The 22,760-nt window shown below is 39.3% G+C and overlaps 1 protein-coding gene across 3 annotated transcripts in view; it reads left to right on the forward strand.

Annotated features, from left to right (window-relative positions):
- Positions 1 to 22,760, forward strand: part of LOC124621758 (DENN domain-containing protein Crag) — a 315,880-nt gene that overhangs the window by 111,714 nt on the left and 181,406 nt on the right. For all 3 annotated transcript variants that reach the window (XM_047147171.1, XM_047147172.1, XM_047147173.1), the window contains exons 14-17: positions 1,484 to 1,686; positions 5,412 to 5,535; positions 9,861 to 10,057; positions 19,166 to 19,356. In XM_047147171.1, coding sequence (XP_047003127.1) covers positions 1,484 to 1,686; positions 5,412 to 5,535; positions 9,861 to 10,057; positions 19,166 to 19,356 — 715 coding nt within the window. The remainder of the gene's footprint in view (positions 1 to 1,483; positions 1,687 to 5,411; positions 5,536 to 9,860; positions 10,058 to 19,165; positions 19,357 to 22,760) is intronic.

Here is a 22,760-nt window from a genome sequence, read left to right on the forward strand (position 1 = left end):
GGGGGCGCACAGGACAGAATAGCACGGAGCCACATCAAACCAGTTTTTAGACTGAAGACCACAACAACAATGACAACAATTGACAAAATAAAAGTGAAGATAGCTGGGCTCTAAATATTGACTTTAACAGCAGTTCAGCATAACTCACTGAAGATGTGGCACACAGTACATGGCTTTGCCTTCAAATGAAGTGTCAGTCTGCTGTAAAAGAAATTGCTGTTAAAGACTGGATTACTGTGTGAGATTTTTCTCTCTGCAGCAGTGCGTGAGCTGATATGAAACTTCCTGGCAGATTAAAACTGTGCGCGGACTGAGACTCAAACTGGGACCTTGAAGGCAAAGGTCCCAGTTCGAGTCTCGGTCCAGCACACAGTTTTAATCTGGATTACTGTGATTATTAAAGGAGGTATTACATATCCAACACCTCAGTGGCTGACTATATTCTTAGAGTTCAAGCGTATTTTCACCACTTTTCACAAGTAACATATTTGGAAGTACAAAAAGGTGATGAAAACACTGATACATTCTCAGTTTGACAAAATTAACAGAAGAGGTCATTTTCTTGTATGTGGGGGCAAGAAATTTTATTTGGATAAGGCATTTAGACAGGAGAGCTGACAGAAAGGGTGGCTGTTAAGAGGAATGCAGCAAGAAGAAACGTTCTGTGGACTGTCTCTCTTTTAGTATTACAGATTAAACACCTTGCACTACTATCGTTTAAATGTCCCCTCCCCATCCCATGCCTTCTCACAGAATATCTGATTTGAAATTTTACTGTTGTGAAAATGGTATTTATATTGTTGTTGACAGTTATTTTACTAGGTAAATGTACACAACCCTATGGGGTGGTAAAACTATTTCTGCAACATTCTGCTAATTTGAGCAGTGTCATTTTATTTTTAATCATCTTACTATTTAGCACTTCCAGTTTGACTGATTTGAACAGTAGTTGTTTTAAAATGTACCAGAGCTAGAAAATGCAACAGTTTACAATTGGTGCAAGAAATAACCCAGAAACAACATCAAGTTTAGTGCACACTGCAATACAGAACTGGAGTCCCCAGTGCTGCTGTCTCCTCAGTGACATCTGGGGCACTGACCAATGTTAGCTGCTAACTGTGGGTGGCCTACCTGTTAAATTCCTACCTGCCTTGGTCTCTCTCTCATAGCCACCAGTCACTCTTCCCTCCAACTGTCTCTTCTCCTCTTCTACCCCTCCGATCTCCCGTAGTCCACTCCAACAGTTAAAACTACTCACTCTAGTCGAGCTGCATTGCAAGTTCATAGTTCTCAACCAAAACGGTGTAGCCATGCAGATGTGTGTGTTTGTCTTCTGTGCTTAATTAGCTCTGAAGGTATACATAACCCAGAAGCATAGCAAAGTTTTCAATCTTGTTTATGTACCTAACTGTTGTACTTTTATACAATTCACATAGCTTTGTGGTTCATTTTCCAAACATCATTAATTTTCTGTTGTCAACAGGGCTTTAATTTGAATCCTTTACTCTTCAAACAAAAGGATGTTAAAGGGTTTCTAAATGCAGCACATCGTCTAAGTGGAGGTGCTCCAGGAAGTCCAATGGCTCGGAGAACAAAGCATGAAATTAAGTTGTCACAAAAATTAGCAAGAAAATATTCTTCTTCTCCTGAGCACTGGGCTAAGTACCTTCTGGGAACATGCTTCAGGTATGTTTAATCTTGTTATCATTTAAAGGTGCCTGTCAGTGATACTGGTATGATGGACTGATACTAGCTTTGCATTTAGAAAGTAATGTGCTGGCATTTTTGATCAGGAACATCAAGCTCAGAGAGACTTCTTTTGCAGCAGATTAGTTAGAAATGTAAAAGTAATAAAATGTATATTAACAGTTGTAAATAAGCAATTATTTTTAACTAGTCAGTTAATCATTAGACATTGTGCAACTGAATTAAAGGGTCACTTTTTCAAGAACTTGTAATTGTCTCTCATTCCAATGCACAGGAGTTAGGAAACCTGTTTGACACACCTTAGCTTTGGTTTGCCTACCTCCATGTTCTAGAGCAACTGGGAGACTAAATTTGTATCAAAGTTTCTGAAAGGTATATTTTTAAAGTGTTCAACAAAGATAAGGCAGTGGCACCGAGGCTGTTGCCGAACGAGGGGGAGGTGGGGAGGTCTTAGATGGACCCAATGCCATTTTATTCATGGGTGTGATAATGTAACGCATGCACGTGTGTGCGCGTGTGCCTGCCCCCCCCCCCCCCCCCCCACACACACACACACACACACACCACAGGAGGGCATGAAACAAAAGTGCTGAAAAAGCACGAAACCCCCTCACTGCTTTGGATCATATTCAAATTTCATTAAATGGTTTTGAACAGTGCCTAGTGTTTATGCCTTGTATACCAGAACAAAAACTGCACTCTCACAACATCCCAAAGGAGTCAGATAATGTTCAATGTGGTCACAACTCCGCAATGTCCTTAGAGTAGGACTGAAAGCTCAGTATGGCAGCAGTGTTGAACAGTGTCCTGTTGCTAACCGTACTGCAAGTATCTGGGAGTCAACACCCCAAGGGAAGCAGTGGTCTAATTGGCACGCTTTATGTCACCCCCTGAGGCATTTCTGTATCAATTTTGAGCTTCTGTGTGTCTGAAATGTTCCCCTTGACCACCCATGAGAAAACTGCGCAATTTCAGTGCTTTGTGTCGCTGTTGTGACCCCCATCACAGAAGCAGCAAAATAATGGGTGAAATGTGTGTAACTGGGACTGTTATGACCTTCCTGTCATGTGACATGTCCATGGTGGCATTGGGTAGAATTGTGATGAAATTTGGTTCCAGTGTAACATCATTAACCCACCGTAAAGGTCACACAAACTTCCAAGCTGTGGGCTTTTTTTTGCATGTGTTGATGCCTTGGTGTTTGAAGCATCACTGAACCTGTAACCTAAACTTCAGCTCGTTCACGTTGTGTGAAATTTTCAGTATTTTTCCTTCATAAAAACTATTAATACTAGAGAAAAAAGAACTGAACCTTTATTGTAGGAAATTTAGTGTAGTTTAATTTTGTTCTGTGGCAAATTTTCGCTAGAGGGTGTGGTTTTAGAATTATTCATGAAAAATGTATAAAAGTGATATTAATTGTGTTCTGTTGTAGGGACCATTTGAAATAGGTCATATGTCCACATGAAGTTTTTTGTTCAGAATCAAACAATGGAAAATCCAGGATGGAATGATAGTATTATGAAAGGGATAGGTTTCAGCTCACCATATAGCAGACTTAACATCTGCACTCTGTTCAGAATCACTAATAAGCCCCTCAAAGCATGTATCTTTCCTCCTGACTCGCCCTATATGTACATACGGTATCTTTCACAGTTCTCTAGACAAATGTACCTTAAAATATGCATTATGGATGGAATCATACTTAGAAATTTTCAAAAAAGTTTTGTAAGTCCCCTTAAATTTGACTAGGTAGATCAGTTAAAATATTGGAGGAAGGTGAGGGCATAAGGACCATGTCAAGTTAATCACTGTTATAATCAGCATTATGTTTTTAATATATGTGCGAAGTTTTTTCTCTGTTATCATGATATAGCTGATGAAAAAAGTATGTGTATTGGAAAAGGAATACTAATTCAAAATCCTAAAAAATGATATATGTTTTGAATGTACAACCATTTTCTGTTTGGTGAAAAGCTCTCGGGTTTCCAGCCAGTGTCAGTGTTAAAAGTATTGCAACATTTCAATGAGTGTCATCCTTGTCATCTTCTGGCAAAGTGTCAAGATATGCGGATGCCGTGATTATACAGGCCAAGTGTCCTCCCCCCCGACCCCCCACCCCCCCCCCACCCCCCCCCCCCCACCCCCCACCCCCAAGCTGTGGGTGGTTGTGTGTTCTCTGGACCCCAGGCGAGAAGGGGTTGAGGTTGCAGTGATGGGGCTAGTAGGTGCTCCATTTGCATCTCTGTGTGGGCATTCTGGTTGTGTCTTGCAGTTGTATGGTACTGGTTGCACCCTTCTCATATTGCAACTAATGCCAGATGCCAAGTTGCACTAAGTTGATATCCTTCATCTCTGTTGACAAAATGTCATGAACCGTATTTCAATGGATTACTTTATGATGCTTTCTCAATAGCTGGTTGCGCAGCAGAGCACCTTGGTGTTCTGGAAGTCAAGGTGTGGTCTTCCTCGAAGATATGCTCTGCTATCAGTGATTTTTCTGTCTGTCCCAGGGGCACATGCCCGATTTGCTCGTTGCAACATTTCGAAATACAGTGTTGTGTTTTCCCGATGTACTGTTGGCCACATCACAGATGATGCTATACATTCCTGGTACATTCATTTTTAATAAGTTTTTCACAGAGCCTAGATGCTCTTTCATCTTCATTGGTTATCAGAAGACAGTTTGCATGTTGGATTTTTTGAATAGTCTTGCAACTTCTTGAGAGTAGTCCCAGGTGCAGAAGGCAAGCATACCTCTTGTCTTGTTCTTCTTCTTCTTACCAGTTTCCAGCATCTTGTCTCTTCTTGAATACCCTATTAATTTGCACTTCTTTGTACCCATTTTTGCAGAATACTTCCTTCAGGTGCTGTAGTTCGTTGAGAAGGTTTCCTTTATCACAGGTGATGTACACTCTAAAAACCATCTTCCAACCACTACTGAAGATGAAAGAGTGGCTGGCCTTTGCAAAAGACCCATTAAAAGTGAATGTAGCAAGAGTATAACCATCACTTGGCAAACACAATGCTGTATTTCGATAGGCTATGAAGAGCACATCAGGCTTGTGCACCTGGGGCAGACAGAAAATTCAGCAGTATCCGAGCATATCCTCAAGGAAGACCACACCTTGACTTCCAGAATACCAAGGTGCTTTGCCGAACAGTTGCCTCTCGGGACAATGTCACGAAGGAAGCCATTGAAATATGGGTTCACAACAATCTTGTCAGCAGAGATGAAGAACACCAACTAAGTGTGCATGGAATCCAGCGTTAGCAGCAATAAGACAAGAATGTGACAAACCCATTCAACTTGTAAGACACATCCAGAATGCTCGCAGAGAAATGTGAGTAGAGGGCCCACTGCCCTTACCACTGCAACCTCACAGCCCTACACACCTGTCAACCAGACAATACATGTCCACCTGTAGCCAGGTGGAGGGGACCACTCTATTGGTGTAAGTATACAGTATCTGCTTATCTCAACGGCTTCTGCATATCTCACTTTATCTCACACTTCACCAGAAGATTATGAGTATGACATTCATTGAAATGTCATGGCATTTTAACACTGCCTCCCTGGTACGTACCCGAGAGCTTTGACCAACAGTATATGCCGAGAGAGCCTACATTCTCAGATTTCTGTTTATTTTTATAGTGAACGTGTATCCCTATTGCTTGGCCTTACAGTTTCATTCTGTCCACAGTATCTGGTTCATACACCTACCAAGCTATGTTATGATGTACCGAAGCAAAGCGGCTACTTGTCTACGTACTGCTTATGAGGTCTTAGTAAAAATACAGAAAATGAAGTTGCAGCCTATGGATGAGGTATGTTACAACTTTTTGCAATTGCTAGGCAACTCTTTCATATTCTTCAGAGTCTTTGTCAACAATAAAAAATTGTAAATGTATTTTCATAGTTTTCGGGACTGTTGGTTCGTTACTCAGAGAAGATAAATTGTTAGAAGGGGGTGGGGAGGGGGGAACTAAGACCCCAGAATGAGAAGAACCTGTCTATTGCGTATTCCAACCAGGTGGATACTTCTCATTGTCTGGTCTCTTACACCCACCATTGTGACCTTCCAAATATTTTCTTTCTGTGGATGACAGTAATGGTTTCATAAGCTCAGAACTGGAATTTCACCTTATATACAGGGTATATTAGAAGCAAAATAAAAAGTATACCAATCAAATGTTGTTTAGCTATCAGGGTGATATCAGTCAGCATTATTGCCTTTTCTAGTAACTACATTCATTATGAAGATACGAACAGCACTACATCTTTCTTGAAATAGCTCTCTATATTTTTTATTCAATATACCACTGTCTGTCTCCTCAATGCCAGTTCAAAAATATATCACAGTGTACCATCCACAAAAACATGACTATATTAAAAACAGAAAACAAAATTCACCTGCACTTCCTGTATTAGAAAACAATTCAAGTGCTCAGGGTAAAAAACACCACAACAAGGTAATAAAACATCTGTTTGGAAGGTGGGTTCTTGTCAGGATAGTTTTCTCTGTAGAGTTCCTCTTCCTTAGTAACATTATAGCTACCTTCAACCACAATGTTGTAACCATTCAGTTCTTAAATGAGGGCTATCTTGGCTGTACACCATATATCATTCAAATAACAGCGTGTATCTGTATTGTAAGTAAAACATTGCAGTTACTGTTCTGTTAACTTACATGCTCCATAGATGAATAGCATTTCTACCTATTTTCCATTGGTGTATGTTGCACTAGCACAAACATTTAACTTAGGATGGTTGACTGAAATACAGGTGTGCACTTTCCTTGTATTTCCATTTGTTTACTGTCAACTGCAACAAGTGGATGGGTTACTTTGCCCAGTTACCTGCACTGTGAACTAGTACAGGAGAGTCAGTAAGTTTTGTGACACATCTTGAATAGGTTTTGATGGAGGAAGTGTATTACTGAATAAAACAAATATGGTGCTATTTAAAAAAGACTCATTGCTGCTTATCTCTTCATAACAAAGAAATTTACAAGGAAGGTAATCATGCTGATTAATTTTACCCTGGTAGCTAAACAACATTTGTTTCAAACATTTTGTATTTTGCTTCTGTACAAAAAGTTTTTGGGTGGGGATGGTCAGATGTTTTATAACTGTTTCACAGGCAACATTTGCTTGTCAAGGTGGAGAAAGAGTGTATCATAGAATAGTAAGATGGATGGGAAGAGAAGAGACAATAAAATTGATTACCATAAGTTAAGCCTAACCACCTATGTTAAAAGAGTCATTGCACCCAAACCTTATATATATATATATATATATATATATATATATATATATATATATGGGAAAAATATATCTAAAAACAAAGATGATGTGACTTACCAAACGAAAGTGCTGGCACGTCGATAGACACACAAACAAACACAAACATACACACAAAATTCAAGCTTTCGCAACAAACTGTTGCCTCATCAGGAAAGAGGGAAGGAGAGGGAAAGACGAAAGGAAGTGGGTTTTAAGGGAGAGGGTAAGGAGTCATTCCAATCCCAGGAGCGGGAAGACTTACCTTAGGGGGAAAAACGGACGGGTATACACTCGCACACACACACACATCCATCCACACATATACAGACACAAGCAGACATATTTAAAGACCAAATATGTCTGCTTGTGTCTGTATATGTGTGGATGGATATGTGTGTGTGTGCGAGTGTATACCCGTCCTTTTTTCCCCCTAAGGTAAGTCTTTCCGCTCCCGGGATTGGAATGACTCCTTACCCCTCCCTTAAAACCCACTTCCTTTCGTCTTTCCCACTCTTTCCCTCTTTTCTGATGAGCAACAGTTTGTTGCGAAAGCTTGAATTTTATGTGTATGTATGTGTCTGTTTGGGTTTCTATCGACCTGCCAGCGCTTTCGTATGGTAAGTCACATCATCTTTGTTTTTAAATATATTTTTCCTGCGTGGAATGTTTCCCTCATGAGGTGACTTACCGAACGAAAGCGCTGGCAGGTCGATAGACACACAAACAAACACAAACATACACACAAAATTCAAGCTTTCGCAACAAACTGTTGCCTCATCAGGAAAGAGGGAAGGAGAGGGGAAGACGAAAGGAAGTGGGTTTTAAGGGAGAGGGCAAGGAGTCATTCCAATCCCGGGAGCGGAAAGACTTACCTTAGGGGGAAAAAAGGACAGGTATACACTCGCACACACGCACATATCCATCCACACATACAGACACAATATATATATATACACACACACACAGGTATGAGCAGCGGCAAATTGAAATTAGTGGAGATTGAGGCCTGGCGGATAACGAGAAGAGAGGATATACTGAAGGGCAAGTTCCCATCTCCGGAGTTCTGACAGGTTGGTGTTAGTGGGAAGTATCCAGATAACTCGGACGGTGTAACACTGTGCCAAGATGTGCTGGCCGTGCACCAAGGCATGTTTAGCCACAGGGTGATCCTCATTACCAACAAACACTGTCTGCCTGTGTCCATTCATGCGAATGGACAGTTTGTTGCTGGTCATTCCCACATAGAAAGCTTCACAGTGTAGGCAGGTCAGTTGGTAAATCACGTGGGTGCTTTCACACGTGGCTCTGCCTTTGATCGTGTACACCTTCCGGGTTACAGGACTGGAGTAGGTGGTGGTGGGAGGGTGCATGGGAGAGGTTTTACATCGGGAGCGGTTACAAGGGTAGGAGCCAGAGGGTAGGGAAGGTGGTTTGGGGATTTCATAGGGATGAACTAAGGAAACATTCCACGATTTTTTTTTTTTATATAGAAGGAAACATTCCACGTGGGAAAAAATATATCTAAAAACAAAGATGATGTGACTTACCAAACGAAAGTGCTGGCACGCCGATAGACACACAAACATACACACAAAATTCTAGCTTTCACAACCAACGGTTGCCTCGTCAGGAAAGAGGGAGGGAGAGGGAAAGACGAAAGGATTTGTGTTTTAGGGGAGAGGGTAAGGAGTCATTCCAATCCCGGGAGCGGAAAGACTTACCTTAGGGGGAAAAAGGACGGGTATACACACACACACACACACACACACACACACACACACACACACACATATCCATCCACACATATACAGACACAAGCGGACATATATAGAGGCAAAGAGTTTATATATACTAACATAGGTTGAATCAGTGTCGTATTTCTTAAAGGCTGTTAGTGCAGATTTGTTCAAAACTGAATGAAAAGCCCCCTCAAAATCTGCAAATAACAGACAAGAGAAGAGATTTGAATCAGTGACCTGCAAATGTTCCATTGTACTTTACATATAAAGCAAATTTCCCCCATTTTATGATGAAAAACTAATTTATTTTCTGTGTGATTTGATGATAAATTTAGTGAATATCTTGAGCTAGCAGATACAAGGCATATATTATTTAGTTTTTTTTGTCTTGTTTGTCTCTTCTTGTGAAGTACAATAATTACATCACTGTTACAGTTTTAGGTAATTTTCTTTTTCCATAAATATTTTCATTATTGTTTCTAATTTTTTTGCAAGTATTCTCCTTAATCCATAATGATATTGATTAGATAATTGATGGAAAATGGAAGGTACTACCAGCTACAAAAAATCACAAAAAAGAGAAACTCATTCCGTAATTCAAGGCAAGATGAACACACACAATTATTTTGTATTTTGTTGTTAGAAATTTCAGGATGGAGAATTAACAAAAATTAGGAAAGACAACACACACTTTCCCGTAAATGATGGGTAATGTATAGACGCATTTAAAAAAATCAGATCATTGCTCCAGCTTTCAAACTGTTTTTGTTAAACACACACACACACACACACACACACACACACACACACACACACACACACACTTAAAAACTAATGTAAACTTAGAAACTAACGTGATAATGTGATAGTGTACTTTCTGATCTCTTCACTGTGTTCATATGCCACCTACCATTCATCAGCATGTGAATTGCTGTCTTTGTTATTTAATTTTTTTGTGTGTATTATACATTAGCAGTATCACTGATAGTTAAAATGTGGTGTGGAGTTAAGGAAGTGTGATTCATGACATTAGACTCACTTTTTACATTTAAATCACGAGAGGCAGAAACTGGTAACTTTTTTACTGATTAATTTATTTGAATCTTTTTCCTTTTACGCTTGTTTCAGGTTTGTTACCGTGTGATGATGCAGCTGTGTGGCGTGTACAGCCAACCAGTCCTTGCAGTGAAACTGCTTTTTCAGATGAAACGAAGTGGTATACAGCCAAATGCTATTACGTACGGCTTTTATAACAGAGCTGTATTGGAGGCCACTTGGCCCTCAGACTGCACTAATTCTAGTCAGCTGCTGTGGAACAAGTTAAGGTTTGTGCACCTTTGAGGTATAGACTGAGGAATAGTGTGAAATACTGGCTGTCATATTCTATGTTTACATATACGTATAATCTGAAATGAGGTTACTGTTTTAGCCGTGATAGTGTGTGGGATGAATTACTGTCATAAGCCTCCATATGGTATAAGATATCACTAATTTTATCTTGTTTTGTGAGACATTTGTAGGAGGGAACAATATGATGACGAATGTACACTGCTGTAATTTCAACACTGAATCACACTGTGATGCACAACTCCTCTCTGGTAATATTTTGCACCAGTCTTGGCTGAGCATCCCTATGATGCTTTTTCAATTACTAAACAAATGTGTGCTCTGCTCTTCTTTCGATTTTTGCTATTTCTGCCATCAGTCCTACGTGGTAAAGTTACCAGACTGAAAGTACTAGTCAGGTTTTGTTCAAATGAGAGTTTTGTTAGCTATCTCCTTCCTGAGGATTCTTCCAATGAATCTGCCTGCCTTTCCTATTATTATTATGTGGTTGTTCACTTTAAATCACTTCATATGCATGCTAAAATCAAACAGTGGAAACTCCAGGTAGCAATATCAACTACGTAGGAAAAGATAGATTTCTACTTACCGTAAAGTAGAGACGTGTCTTCTTTATGGTAAGTAGCATTCTATATTTTCCTGCATTGTTCATATGCGTGCTTAGATATGTAATGTAAGTGACTGATTCCAGTGAGTGTTTGGCAATGGTAATCAAATAATAATGGATCTTTCTACCTATTAATGTGCAACATGTTACATTCGGGTTTATGTTGTGGGTTAACTTCCAATCCCAGCACAAGGTGCCAGTGTTATCCCTGCATTTTGTTACAGCTATCCAGCATTGTAATTTCTCTGTATACAACAGTGTTATTCGCTAACACTTCATGGAAATCTGTAGTTATGTGCAAACTGTTCACAATCATTGTTGAAAATGGAAATGATCTATGCAGTTTTCCAATTGCTTGGCAAACTTCATTCAATCAGAGCATATAACAGACTGCTGTTAGAAGTGAGGAGAAAGTTCGTTTGCATTCTGTGTGTAAATTCATATGGATGTTCCATCAGGTGCAACTGCCTTTCCTTTGTTGAGCAATTTTAGGTAATTTTCTATCCCACGGTGACTAATCTAAAGATCTGTGAATTTAGTGTTGGTAATATCTTTAAATGGAAGAACCATGATGCAACCTTTGTCAGTGAAACAATTTCAAAAAACAAAAATTGGTATTTCAGCCTTCTCTCTGGAATCATCTGTTTCAGTGCGATGATGGCTAGTAAGTGACTTAGTAGATGGATTTGATCTGTGTACAATAATAGTATTTTTCCATTGATACTCATCATTTTCTATGTCAGAGATAAATATTTTGTTGAGGGCTCAAGCATTTGGAGCTGTATCACATTATTGCAAGGTAGGGTTTATCAATATGTGAGTTGGGGTGGCAATCTATAAAACATAGACATTTAGCGGAGATGCTGAGCCACGATAGGCACAACAAAAAGATTCAGACAATTATAGCCTTCGGCCATTAATGCCTTTGTCAGCAGTAGACACACATACACATACATACATACACACACGCACACACAAACTCACGCAAACACAACTTGCGCACACGTCTGCAGTCTCGGAGAACTGAAACCACACTCAGTTCTCCGAGACTGCAGACGTGTGTGCAAGTTGTGTTTGCATGAGTGTGTGTGTGTGTGTGTGTGTGTGTGTGTGTGTGTGTGTCCACTGTTGACAAAGACCTTAATGGCCAAAAGCTATAATTGTGTGAATCTTTTTGTTGTGCCTATCACGACTCGTCATCTCGGCTATATGGTGAGTAGCAACTTTCCTTCTCTGGTATTGTTACATTCCATCCTGGATTTTCCATTGTTTGATAAACATAGACATTTTTCATTCTGGCAAGACATTTTCACAAAACTTCAATCCCAAACTTTTCCTTCGAACACCAAAATATTTCCCTGACTGACACCTACATAGGGAGAAATGACCACTGTAATGAAATAAGATAAATCAGAGCCCACACAGAAAAGGCTGTTCGACAGTGGTACAGTGGACAATCAGTCTGAAAGTAGTTTTGTGAATCCCCTGTCAAACATTTAATTGTAAACTATAGAGTAATCATGAGCTGTAGAATCCTTGTTCCTGCCACCCACTGTAATCGCTTGAGTCTTCTAATCTATAGCATGTAAAAGAACACACCGAAGTTGTAGTAGTTATTTGACAGTGTTCAAGAAATGTCGTCACATTAACTTGGCCTTCAGTTCTATTTGCTGTCAGCAGTATTTAACTTTAATGTCATGTGCACTCATAAAGAAAATCTATTGTGTGGAGATGCAAGTAAATAATCGTGCTTAGTAGCCAACAGAGCTACATTGCAATGGAAACCTGAGAAATCCTGTATGTGGTTGTGAGCGGGAAAATAAACAAACTTGTTTGTCGAAAGGTGATAGAATATATCATATGATGATGGAATATATTTAAATTAAAATCATCCACTCCCTTTTCTCTACCTTCATCCCCCTAGCTCACTTAACCATCAACTGTTGAATCTTCACCTCCATTACTACTCTTATTTATTTAATACGTGAGGACAATATTTTTGAACACCAAATGTTGCCCTGATGAATCTCCTCCGTTTTGGGTGCCATGGAATATTTTTTAATTACTCTAATTAATATTCACACATGATGTTGACGCCATCAGCACTTTATGCTATTCTACTTGAAATAAGTTAGCTTTGTCAACCAAATCAACTTCAAAATGAATTAAGGTTGACCAGTTTTGTAATTGACCTCACTTTAGGAGAACAGTGTTCAAGTATTGGAATTAGTCAAATAATATTGCAAGAACAGTTTACAGTATTGTAAAACAGTGCCAGTTTTTTTTTTTTATCTTTTCATTAATAAACAAACCATTTCAATAAAATTCTTATGGATGCATGGCTGTGTCCTTATGTAAATAAAAATTCCAGTATTTTGTCCACTGTCATGAGCACCCTTCAATGGATGGACCACATACAACATGTCACTACAGTTGCACAGGGTGTCTCAGCACAGCAATCACAAATTTTCAGAAGAGATAGAGGACACCTAGATGATGGAAAATCACAGAGCAATGCATGGTCATAAATGTATTCGTGGCATAGTAGGGATGACATAAAATGTAAGAAAGGAAGGACATTAAAAGGGTGAGAAAACATGTTTATTATGCTTAATACAGCTAAAATGCTGGGATGACTTGGGCTGGTGTATGCAGTAGATGCCTGCAACATCATATGCGTGATCATCGTGACCACACTCGCTGTGAAGCTTCGCTTTGTCTGCCAACACAGTGGAAGTAGGATGGCACGTTACACAAATGTGGAGCTGACAGATATACATCTGGTATATAATCCCGCTCATTGCAATGAGTGAAGCGCACAGCGGTTGTACGCCCGTTGTTACCCCATGAGGCAAACTCCCTGCCACATGTTCTTTGCACACACAGACAGGAGGTTGTCCAAAAGGGAATCCTTCAATGAGAGGAGACAACAAGGTAAGCAAACGCCTGACAATGATAGCCAACGAGGAGACTGTGCTAGGGCTGATACACAACAATCCTGGTGTCAGTACAGGCAGTGTCTGGCGGATCCTGCATGACAACTTCATGTGCCAGTGCTACATCCACTGTGCTAGCCCGTTCTTGTTACCCCAACATTTGGCATCTTTCTTCAGGAAGTACTGTTGCACCTATTGAACAACACACACATTCCCATTGTGAAGTGTTCTGTCATATGGTTGCAGCATGATCGGGCCCCCTACATTACAGTCTTGATGTGCGTCACCATCTGAATGCAATGTAACATCATCATCGGTCAGCCAGAGTGATCAGGTGCATTGGCCTATGGGATCGGCAGACCTCACTTACCTTGATTACTTCCTCTAGGGATACACCAAGACATTGGTGTACAATACTCCCCTTCACAGTGCTGAGAACCTCGTTGCGCACATTATGGCAACTGCCGGGGATGTCTGGAACACATCCAGTATTTCCCAGACATTAGGTCTTCCATGCACCAGAGATGTGAAGCATGCGGCATGGTCCAGGGTCGTAATTTTGAATACCTTCTTGGACGATGATCATTGTCCATTATTGTTCTTACTACTCGGTTTCTTCTGTACTACACATAATAAACAATGTTTCTCAGCCTACTCGATTCCTTCTTTTCTTGTGTTTTTATGGCATCACCACAGCATTGAGCTGAAACACCCTTTATATGTTCAGAGGGCACATACCTCATAATGTATTACTTGGTCCCTATACCTCAAGTTTTCAGATGACATGGGCACGTTGGCATCCATTTGTTACTGGAATGAGAGGAGAGGGAGGAGGAAGATCAGATACTTTATTGTTTAAGGTTTTTATTTTTTATTATTTGTCTTCTGTGAATGAAGCAGCAACTGCTGCCGTTATGTAATGATTATTAGGCACATCCGGGTTCCACCTGAAACAGTTCAGCTCTCCCTCAGCCTTGATAGAATGGCACATAATCACTATAATGAGATCTTACTATAGTTCAATTCTTTTATCTTGGCGGCTCGCGCTTGCCCGCCCAGATGCGGGAGATTGCTGCGTTGCTAGTTGCACACGACGCACGCGCCAATAGAAGCAGCGCCATAGTATAGCATAGTTCGCAAGCTTACGTTTAGGGGGGGAGCGCGCAGTTCATGAAGTAAAGCCACCACGGCCGCATTAACCCTTTCACTGCTACAAAGACGTGCTCCCTGCATTCCGCGCTGTGCACGATTTTGTCACTGCACTGCTCGCCTGTGCAGACACATCGTGTTCTGACTGCTTTGACACTCTTATCAATCGATTCCACAAAAACTATTTGGCCCAAAAATTAGATTTTTACACATCTTCTTGACTGATACCTTCCCCCCATAAATGACTGAATTTTGTTTCGATGTTCAACGCAGTTATTATGCAACATTAAATATAGTAAACCATTGCACGAAATTTTGAAGAGTTTGCAGAGGTGAAAGATCATAGAGTATACTTTCCGTATGGTCGATTTTAGTTGCCACAATGTTGAGAATGAAATGTGGACAAGATACCTAAATTTCATTTAAAATTTACTGTATAACAATAGTTCATTTAAGTACCACATAGGTGTCAATATGTAATATTGAGAAATATTCCGTCTTTCGCGACTGTAACAAAAGTTTTATTTACACTGAGCACGTTTGGCTTTATTTTAAAGCACTTCAATCAATCAAAAGGAAGTATACAAAATACATTAAACAAAACTGTAGACTTACAAAAACATTAGGACTTGAATATACCGTCTATCAGTGAAGTGCTCTGAGCTACGTCAAATATAATTTTTGTGTGTGGCACACACAAACATCATTTATTTGCTAAAACACTGATCTGCCAACACAAATGTTGAATATTGTGTTACCGCAGCACAAAACTACGAAAGGTGACTTGGCAGTGGAGGAGACAAAATACTGTCCACTGAAGATGCTTCAAAAGAGAGAAACGCATCTGGTCTAAATAAGCCCCTTATTACAGTTGCAGAAGAGGAATATATTTCAGTACCATTGGTAAAACTGCGACTGTGGAACAAAAACAAGAAAGAGAACATGAGTACCATTGTGTATGTGCCATACCTTTCCTTGATTGAAGTTCTTTAAAATAAAGCCAAACGCGCCCGGTGTAAATAATACTTTTGTTACAGTCGCGAAAGACGGAATATTTCTCAATATTACATACGACACCTATGTCATAATTAAATTAAATGAGATATTGTTATACAGTAAATTTTATATGAAATTTAGGTATCTTGTCCACATTTCATTCTCAACATTGTGGCAACTAAAATTGACAATACGGAAAGTATACGCTGTGGACTTCTACCTCTGCAAACTCTTCAAAATTTCGTGCAATGGTTTACTACATTTAATGCTGCATAATAACTGCGTTGAATATCGAAACAAAATTAAGTCATTTATGGGGGGAAGGTATCAGTCAAGAAGACGTGTAAAAATCAAATTTTTGGGCCAAATAGTTTTTGTGAAATCGAATGATAAGTGTGTCAAAGCAGTGGGAACACCATGTGTCTGCACAGGCGAGCAGTGCAGTGATGACAAAATCGCGCACAGCGCGGAATGCGGCGAGCACGTGTCTGCAGCAGCGAAAGGGTTAATGAAGAGACAAAGCACTAGAAATTTCAAAAAATTGCTTTCAGACGAATATAATTCGTGAAGTAAGGCACTTCGATATTGTTTTTAAATAGTGAAAATATAAAGCACCGCATAAGGTTTGAACTCATTACCTTTTGCGTAGCAGCCCAACACCTTAACCGTTACGCTAAGGCACCTCGTCCGACTACACAGCGCCATGAGGACTATAGCACCTCACGCAAAATAGTGACAAACACTGTTGGTATGACTATGAATTACTCACGCTTCGTCGAAGTACAATAGGAAATAAACAATTACCACTGTTCTTGCGAAAAAACGGTTCGTGAGAGTGATACAAACACCTTTCCTTGCTATCACCTGAATTAGGAGTCTTATTGCTTGTTTGGTTTAATTATTTAATAGAATATGAAGCAATTTGTATAAAGAATGCTTTTTCCAAACTTTCTATAAAAGAATGTCTGCTATCAAGACATTACTTTTGTTCTATTACTTTATTTATGACTGAACGTTTCTAAAACTGAAGACACTCGTCCATGCTCTGCACTGCAATCGAGATGTGGCAACGTCGTTCTCTGTTCATTGGCTGACTGTGTTTTGTGATGTCAGATGCGCAGAACGAACCTAAACTCGACCGCCAACATAAATGACGCGCACTTGAGTACACGTGCTGATGAGACTGCCAATATGATGACAGTTTTATTCATACGATGACACGATCACACACACAGTATAACTGTATTGACAGGGACTCTTGATTGTGGAAGCCTGTGCTCGTACGTCAACCAGTCTTCCACATTTATGCATATTTATTTTTCTTAAAACTGGTACCTGTCTTCCATTAAGTTTTTATCTCAGTCTTTTCTAATCTTTTGTAATGTGGCAGAGAATTTCTTGGTACATCTACCATCATTTCATATGTCTACTTCTGTTTCATTCTCATTATGGTCATATTTAAGTCTGTGTTGTGTACCAATAACATGCTACAGTCTGATTAAAATTACTTGTTAGTTTACACATCACACTTTGGAGATTGTTTCCTTCATGCCCAAAGTATTCGCTGTTGCCAAAGTGCCACAGCAAATGCTCAGTTCTCTTACCGTACCTTGTCAGACTTGCCTTCTTGATGTGTTTGTCTCCTGAATCCTGGGACTACCCCTTTTATTTTGCATTTCATCAGACATGATAATCACACACACACACACACACACACACACACACACACCATTTCAAACAATGCCCAAAATATATCTTTAAAAAAAAGGGGAAAAAACGAAATTCAAGACAACTAAAGTTAGTATCTCTTTGCTTTCCATATTTTGGGAAGTGATAATATGGACCAAAACAAGGAAAAAATGTCCAGTAAACTTGTGCTCTAAAATGCATACCTTAAGAGCTACTAGCATGTGTTCATTTGCAGTGCTTTGGAACACAACTGTTATAATGAACAAGTGCTCATAACTTTTAAGGTATGCATTTTAGAGCACATGTTTACTGGACATTTTTTTCTTGTTTTGGTCCATATTATCACTTCCCAAAATATGGAAAGCAATGAACTTGCAGTAGAAGATATTTGCTTCACGGTATGGAAGTCGAAAAATTGCTTGTTGCTCTTAAGACACGCATTTCCAACTCTACCTTTACTGCGACTTTTTTGCTTCTAGTATCATGTACTTTCAACTGTATGCCTTTACACCATTAATTATGATACACCCTGTGTATAAAGTGTAATAGGTATCCTTCAGAGCAGATAGATCTCTCATAGATGTGCTGATCTCTCAGTGATTTTCGTGTTTACCTAAGTTTGACATCTCTAGACTTTAAGATTTATGCTGTGATATTGACACTTTTTATTTTCATCAGCATTTATTTACATGATAATATAACTAAAACCAAACCACCTCAAAATCAAGTTTATGAATGCAGTTTACGAACACAAAATAACCAATTTGTAGGTTTTTTTTTTTTGGCAGTTAATGTAGAACGAATGCTTCAAAAGGCTGCTCATATCACATAAAATTCTTGTTGTGTGTTGGTTCATGTTCACAGAAATTTGAATGAATCAGCCCAAGTCATGGTATGGAAACCAACCCCCGAAACATCACAGAACCACCTCTGGCCTGAACTACACCCTTCACACACTGCAGGTTAAACACCTCATTGGGCAGTTAGTGCACTTGATGCCCTGCTTCATTTTAAACAATTCAAAACCATGGTGAAAACCATGTTCTGTTGGACCACACTTAACACCTCCAGTCAGGTGCTGTTCAGCTTGTGTGATGTTTGGACCATAGAAGACCTGCCACAAAGTTTGCTCAGAAACTGGATGAGATCAGTCTGCATTCACAGACAGCAGAAATTTGTGTAGGATTTCAAACCAGTTGTCCTTAACAAGGCATAACACTTGTTCTTATGTAATGCTACGTGGCATTCCTTGCAGACAAACTAAGCAGCTGTGTTGATCCAACACCAAACTGGGCAACTTCATTTGTGGCTTTGTCAGTGCCATGTCCAAGCACAGTAGCCCTGTTTTGCCATTCTGTCACACCTCCTTATTGACCCATGCTACTGCACTGATACTGTACAACTGGCTGACATATACTCACTGTGTCCCTGCCATGACTTACGTCATTAGTGGAGGCTCACATGTCACCTAGTACCATTTCTACACCAAGTACAATGATTGAAAATGAAAATGGTCATTATGTTATTTTAATAAATATATTGTTCATTGAGCTTATGTAAATAACAATTACAGACAGTGTGGCATTAATTTGGAGCACATTTGCTCTGCTGCCTTAAATAACAATAAACAACAAACTGTTTCTATAAACTGAAACCAGATGATACTTTATGATTCATTGTTTTAATTGTATTGTTTTATTTATTTGTGTTAGGAATGTCATTATTGGTGTTGCACTGTTTCGTCGTTCTGGAGCAAGAAGACGTCTTTCAGAGGACGCTGTTTCATTTGCTGATGCCATGGATGGTTTGTCTCACACTTCTGTAGACAGTGGAAACTCTCATGAATATGCACAGGTTCCTCCATCATCTGATTTATCTGAAGTAAAGAGCAAACACATTGGTGGTAAGTCCCAATGCTAAAATATTATAAAAATATAGTATTTCTCTACTTTTGGTGCTGGTGTAGTTTAGAGATTATCTGACGAATGGTATCTGGCTTACATGCTTTTATGGCTATGAATCCTGTACAGTTCATTTCATTTCCAATTTAATTGACGTGAATTGCAGATTGCTAGTGATACCACACCAGATTAGCTGCATGACACACAAACTATCTTCCTGATACAGCTTATTTGGGGTGGGCCAGAGGTGGTTTAGATAGTTTCTTCCTTTTCTTTTCTTTTTTTTATTTTGATTAAAAAATAGAAAATGAGATAAGTGAGTCTTGAGATTTTAGAAGCAGATATTTCGTTCCTCTCCTCAGTTCCTTTCTCTTGACCAGTTACCTGCCTCTGATTGCTTTCCTTCGTAATTTTCACTTTTTAGTGTTTGTCACTACTTCCCTTAATGTCCTTATTGCCAGAATATGTGGAGCAGTTAAAGAAACCTTTGTGAAATTTGCCATACCCAACATATTGTTATAATTCACTGTTTACATTTTGCTTCTTTGTTTGCAGTTGTTTTGTAGTATAAGTGATAGATGAATATTAATACCTACTTCAGAAAAATAAAGTAAAGTTATTAAGAGTGTTAGTTATAAGTGGGTACTGAATAAAATTTGTTACTTTCTTCTGTTTTATTTGTCCTGTTTGTAATTACTCTGAGAATCAACACCGAACACCTCGTCGTATTCACCATGATTTTGTCTTGCATAAGATTCTGCCGGCCACATTTGTTATGCTATATTTTTAGCAGTACTTGGCAGTGACGATTATTAGGAAGGCATGTGATGGGACTTTTCAAGTATTGGCAGGAACTTCAGACTACATAGCAACAAGGTTGACCCATGTTTGCTTTCAGGTCTTATATCCTTTCTTGGTTATTAAACGAACATCTTTTGCTGACTATACCTTCTGGGCAGCAAATAGTATTCTGTTGCTCACTACGTGTGCAAATTTGTTTTTATGCCAACTTCTGAAGAGGTTAGAAACAAAACTTGCAAAGTGTGTGTTACCTGTTAACAATTTACCTTTTTACCAAATATTTTGTTTTGAATTTTCGTGTATATATATTGCTAAGGTACGAAGCTTTCTTTTCTTAATACTTTTAGGGACCATCCTGATCGGTGCACAGTGTGTCCCTCACACTCCACCTGCCCCACCCTATACTGATATTGTACTGATGGTCTATTTGTATTAATAGATACATTTCATAACAGCTTTAATAAAACTGTCAGCTGTGGAATAAACTATGGGAGGGAGCCCAGTGTATGCAAGTGTTATGTTGGGTTTATTGTGTAACTTGGGTTTTAATCAGTGTAATCCCAATTTGTGGAAGCTCTCCTCCCTCCTCTCCCCCTCCCCCCATTTCATCTCTCCATTAGTACTTCCATACATCACTTGTCACTCATTCCCATGCTATTCCATAAAGAAAAGATACTTAACAATTCCGGCCATTTGAATTCCCCCCCGCCCCCTCCCCTTTTTCAATACTAGCTTTTCTTAATTATGTAGTTGGAAACATTCCCTGCAACTGTCCTTCATTCTCGCATCCCTGGCCTCAAATCTCCACTGCTCGTTGCTCTCAATGTAGCTTCCTTTCTCCATGCCCCAACCTTTCTCCCACCCCTCTTCCATCCTCCTGCCTTCACATCAGCCTTTCAGTCCCTCTGCTATTTTTCTACCCCAACCTAGGTCACCCATCACAACCTTTCCACATACTTTTCTTCTTATCTGAGTCCTCTACCTTCCAGTCTCCCTTTTTCATTCAGTATGATTACTGCTGCATATCTTACATGTCCCTCCATTTACCTACATGTTCCGACCCATTGCACGGTCTCTTCTAACCCCATCCTTTCTATTCCACTCTCCTCATGCAAAATCACTTTTTGCCCTAGTCACGTAGTAGAAGTCAGTATTTACTCTCCCCCCGCCCCCCCCCCCCCCCCAAGAGAATAAGGGGATCTTATGATTTTATTGCCAATGTCCTTATGTATGAATGGTAGCAGGTATTGCAAGACTTGCCATTCATTGACAAGGAATACTGGACTTATGCTTCTAACTTAAAGAAAATGTTATGGTTTGTGCATTTATTGTCAACAATAGGTTACTCTAAGTGTTGCATTTTTGCTACCCCTACCTGCTGTTTCCTTAATTTTGACTTCTTTGATTCATCATGTCCAATGACTGATCTCACACATCTGTCCGGAGTAGTGAGCAGTGGGCTTAATCTACAAAGCAAGGTAGATGCCAAGAAAAATCATGTTTTTAAATTAATTTGTATCAGCCTGGATGTTTCAAGTTATTTGAAGTCCAGAATAATACTACCTTCTTTTGGATACTACAGAAATGCTAAGCATCCATATACTCGTATATATTGTTTAAGAATAGTGTTATTGCTAGAAGTAGACATATCTGTCATTTACAAAATGTGTGGAGAGGATAAGATATAGTTTACGTCATACTTCTTGCAAGTGCCCTTCATACCCATTGAGGTGGTCCCATACTTTAGAATGGATTTAATGAACAGAATTTTTTTTAAAGTGCGCAAAGAGTAGGAAAGCTGGCCATTAGGTACAGCCAGGAAATTCAACTATCAGGATTAGCAACAAAACCATGTAAAACAGAACTTGAGATTCCTAACTATGATGCCATCACTTCTTTTCAGTTATGCTGTCTGTTCCTAATTGGGAATGATCTTGACTTGACTGTAAGGCATCAGACAGAAACAACAGCAGTAGCCTGTGGTAGTTACTTGAAATGCGATTCTGTAATATGTATCTTACATTAATACAGTGCATTCAAGCTCCTACTCTTACGAAATTTGTATTGAAATACAGTTTGTGGAGGGATATAATGGAACCGGATAGATAAAAAATATACTGAGTCTTTATTTCTCATCCTGGTAAGTCTCTCCTGACCTGGGATTCTGGATGACTTTTCCGAACTTTCCACAACACCTAAAACTCACCATTAATTTTCCTTCACCCCTCTTCCTTCCCCTTCTACCCTTCCTCCAGAAGAAGGAACTGCTAGCTCCGAAAACTTGCAAATTTCTATGCCTCTGTATGTATTTTCTTGCAACTGTTTGGTGAGTAGATCTTTTATCTCTACAATTACATTATATTTTCAAAAACTGATTATTTTTGTTGAAATGTGGGGAGAGAGGAAGAAACAAATTACTAAATACACTGTAATCTGCACTCCAATGTTGAGATGACTGGGGTGGGAAGGAATACCATAGGAAGGAGACACTATTATTAATAACACTGCCTACTGCTAGACACACTTGCACACGTTATCAGTATACACCATACACCATGAAATAGTAATTGTGCAAAAGAAACACAGTAAGTTAATGTAAGATGTT

The sequence above is a fragment of the Schistocerca americana genome, chromosome 7 (genome assembly GCF_021461395.2).
Source record: "Schistocerca americana isolate TAMUIC-IGC-003095 chromosome 7, iqSchAmer2.1, whole genome shotgun sequence".
NCBI classification, from domain to species: domain Eukaryota; kingdom Metazoa; phylum Arthropoda; class Insecta; order Orthoptera; family Acrididae; genus Schistocerca; species Schistocerca americana.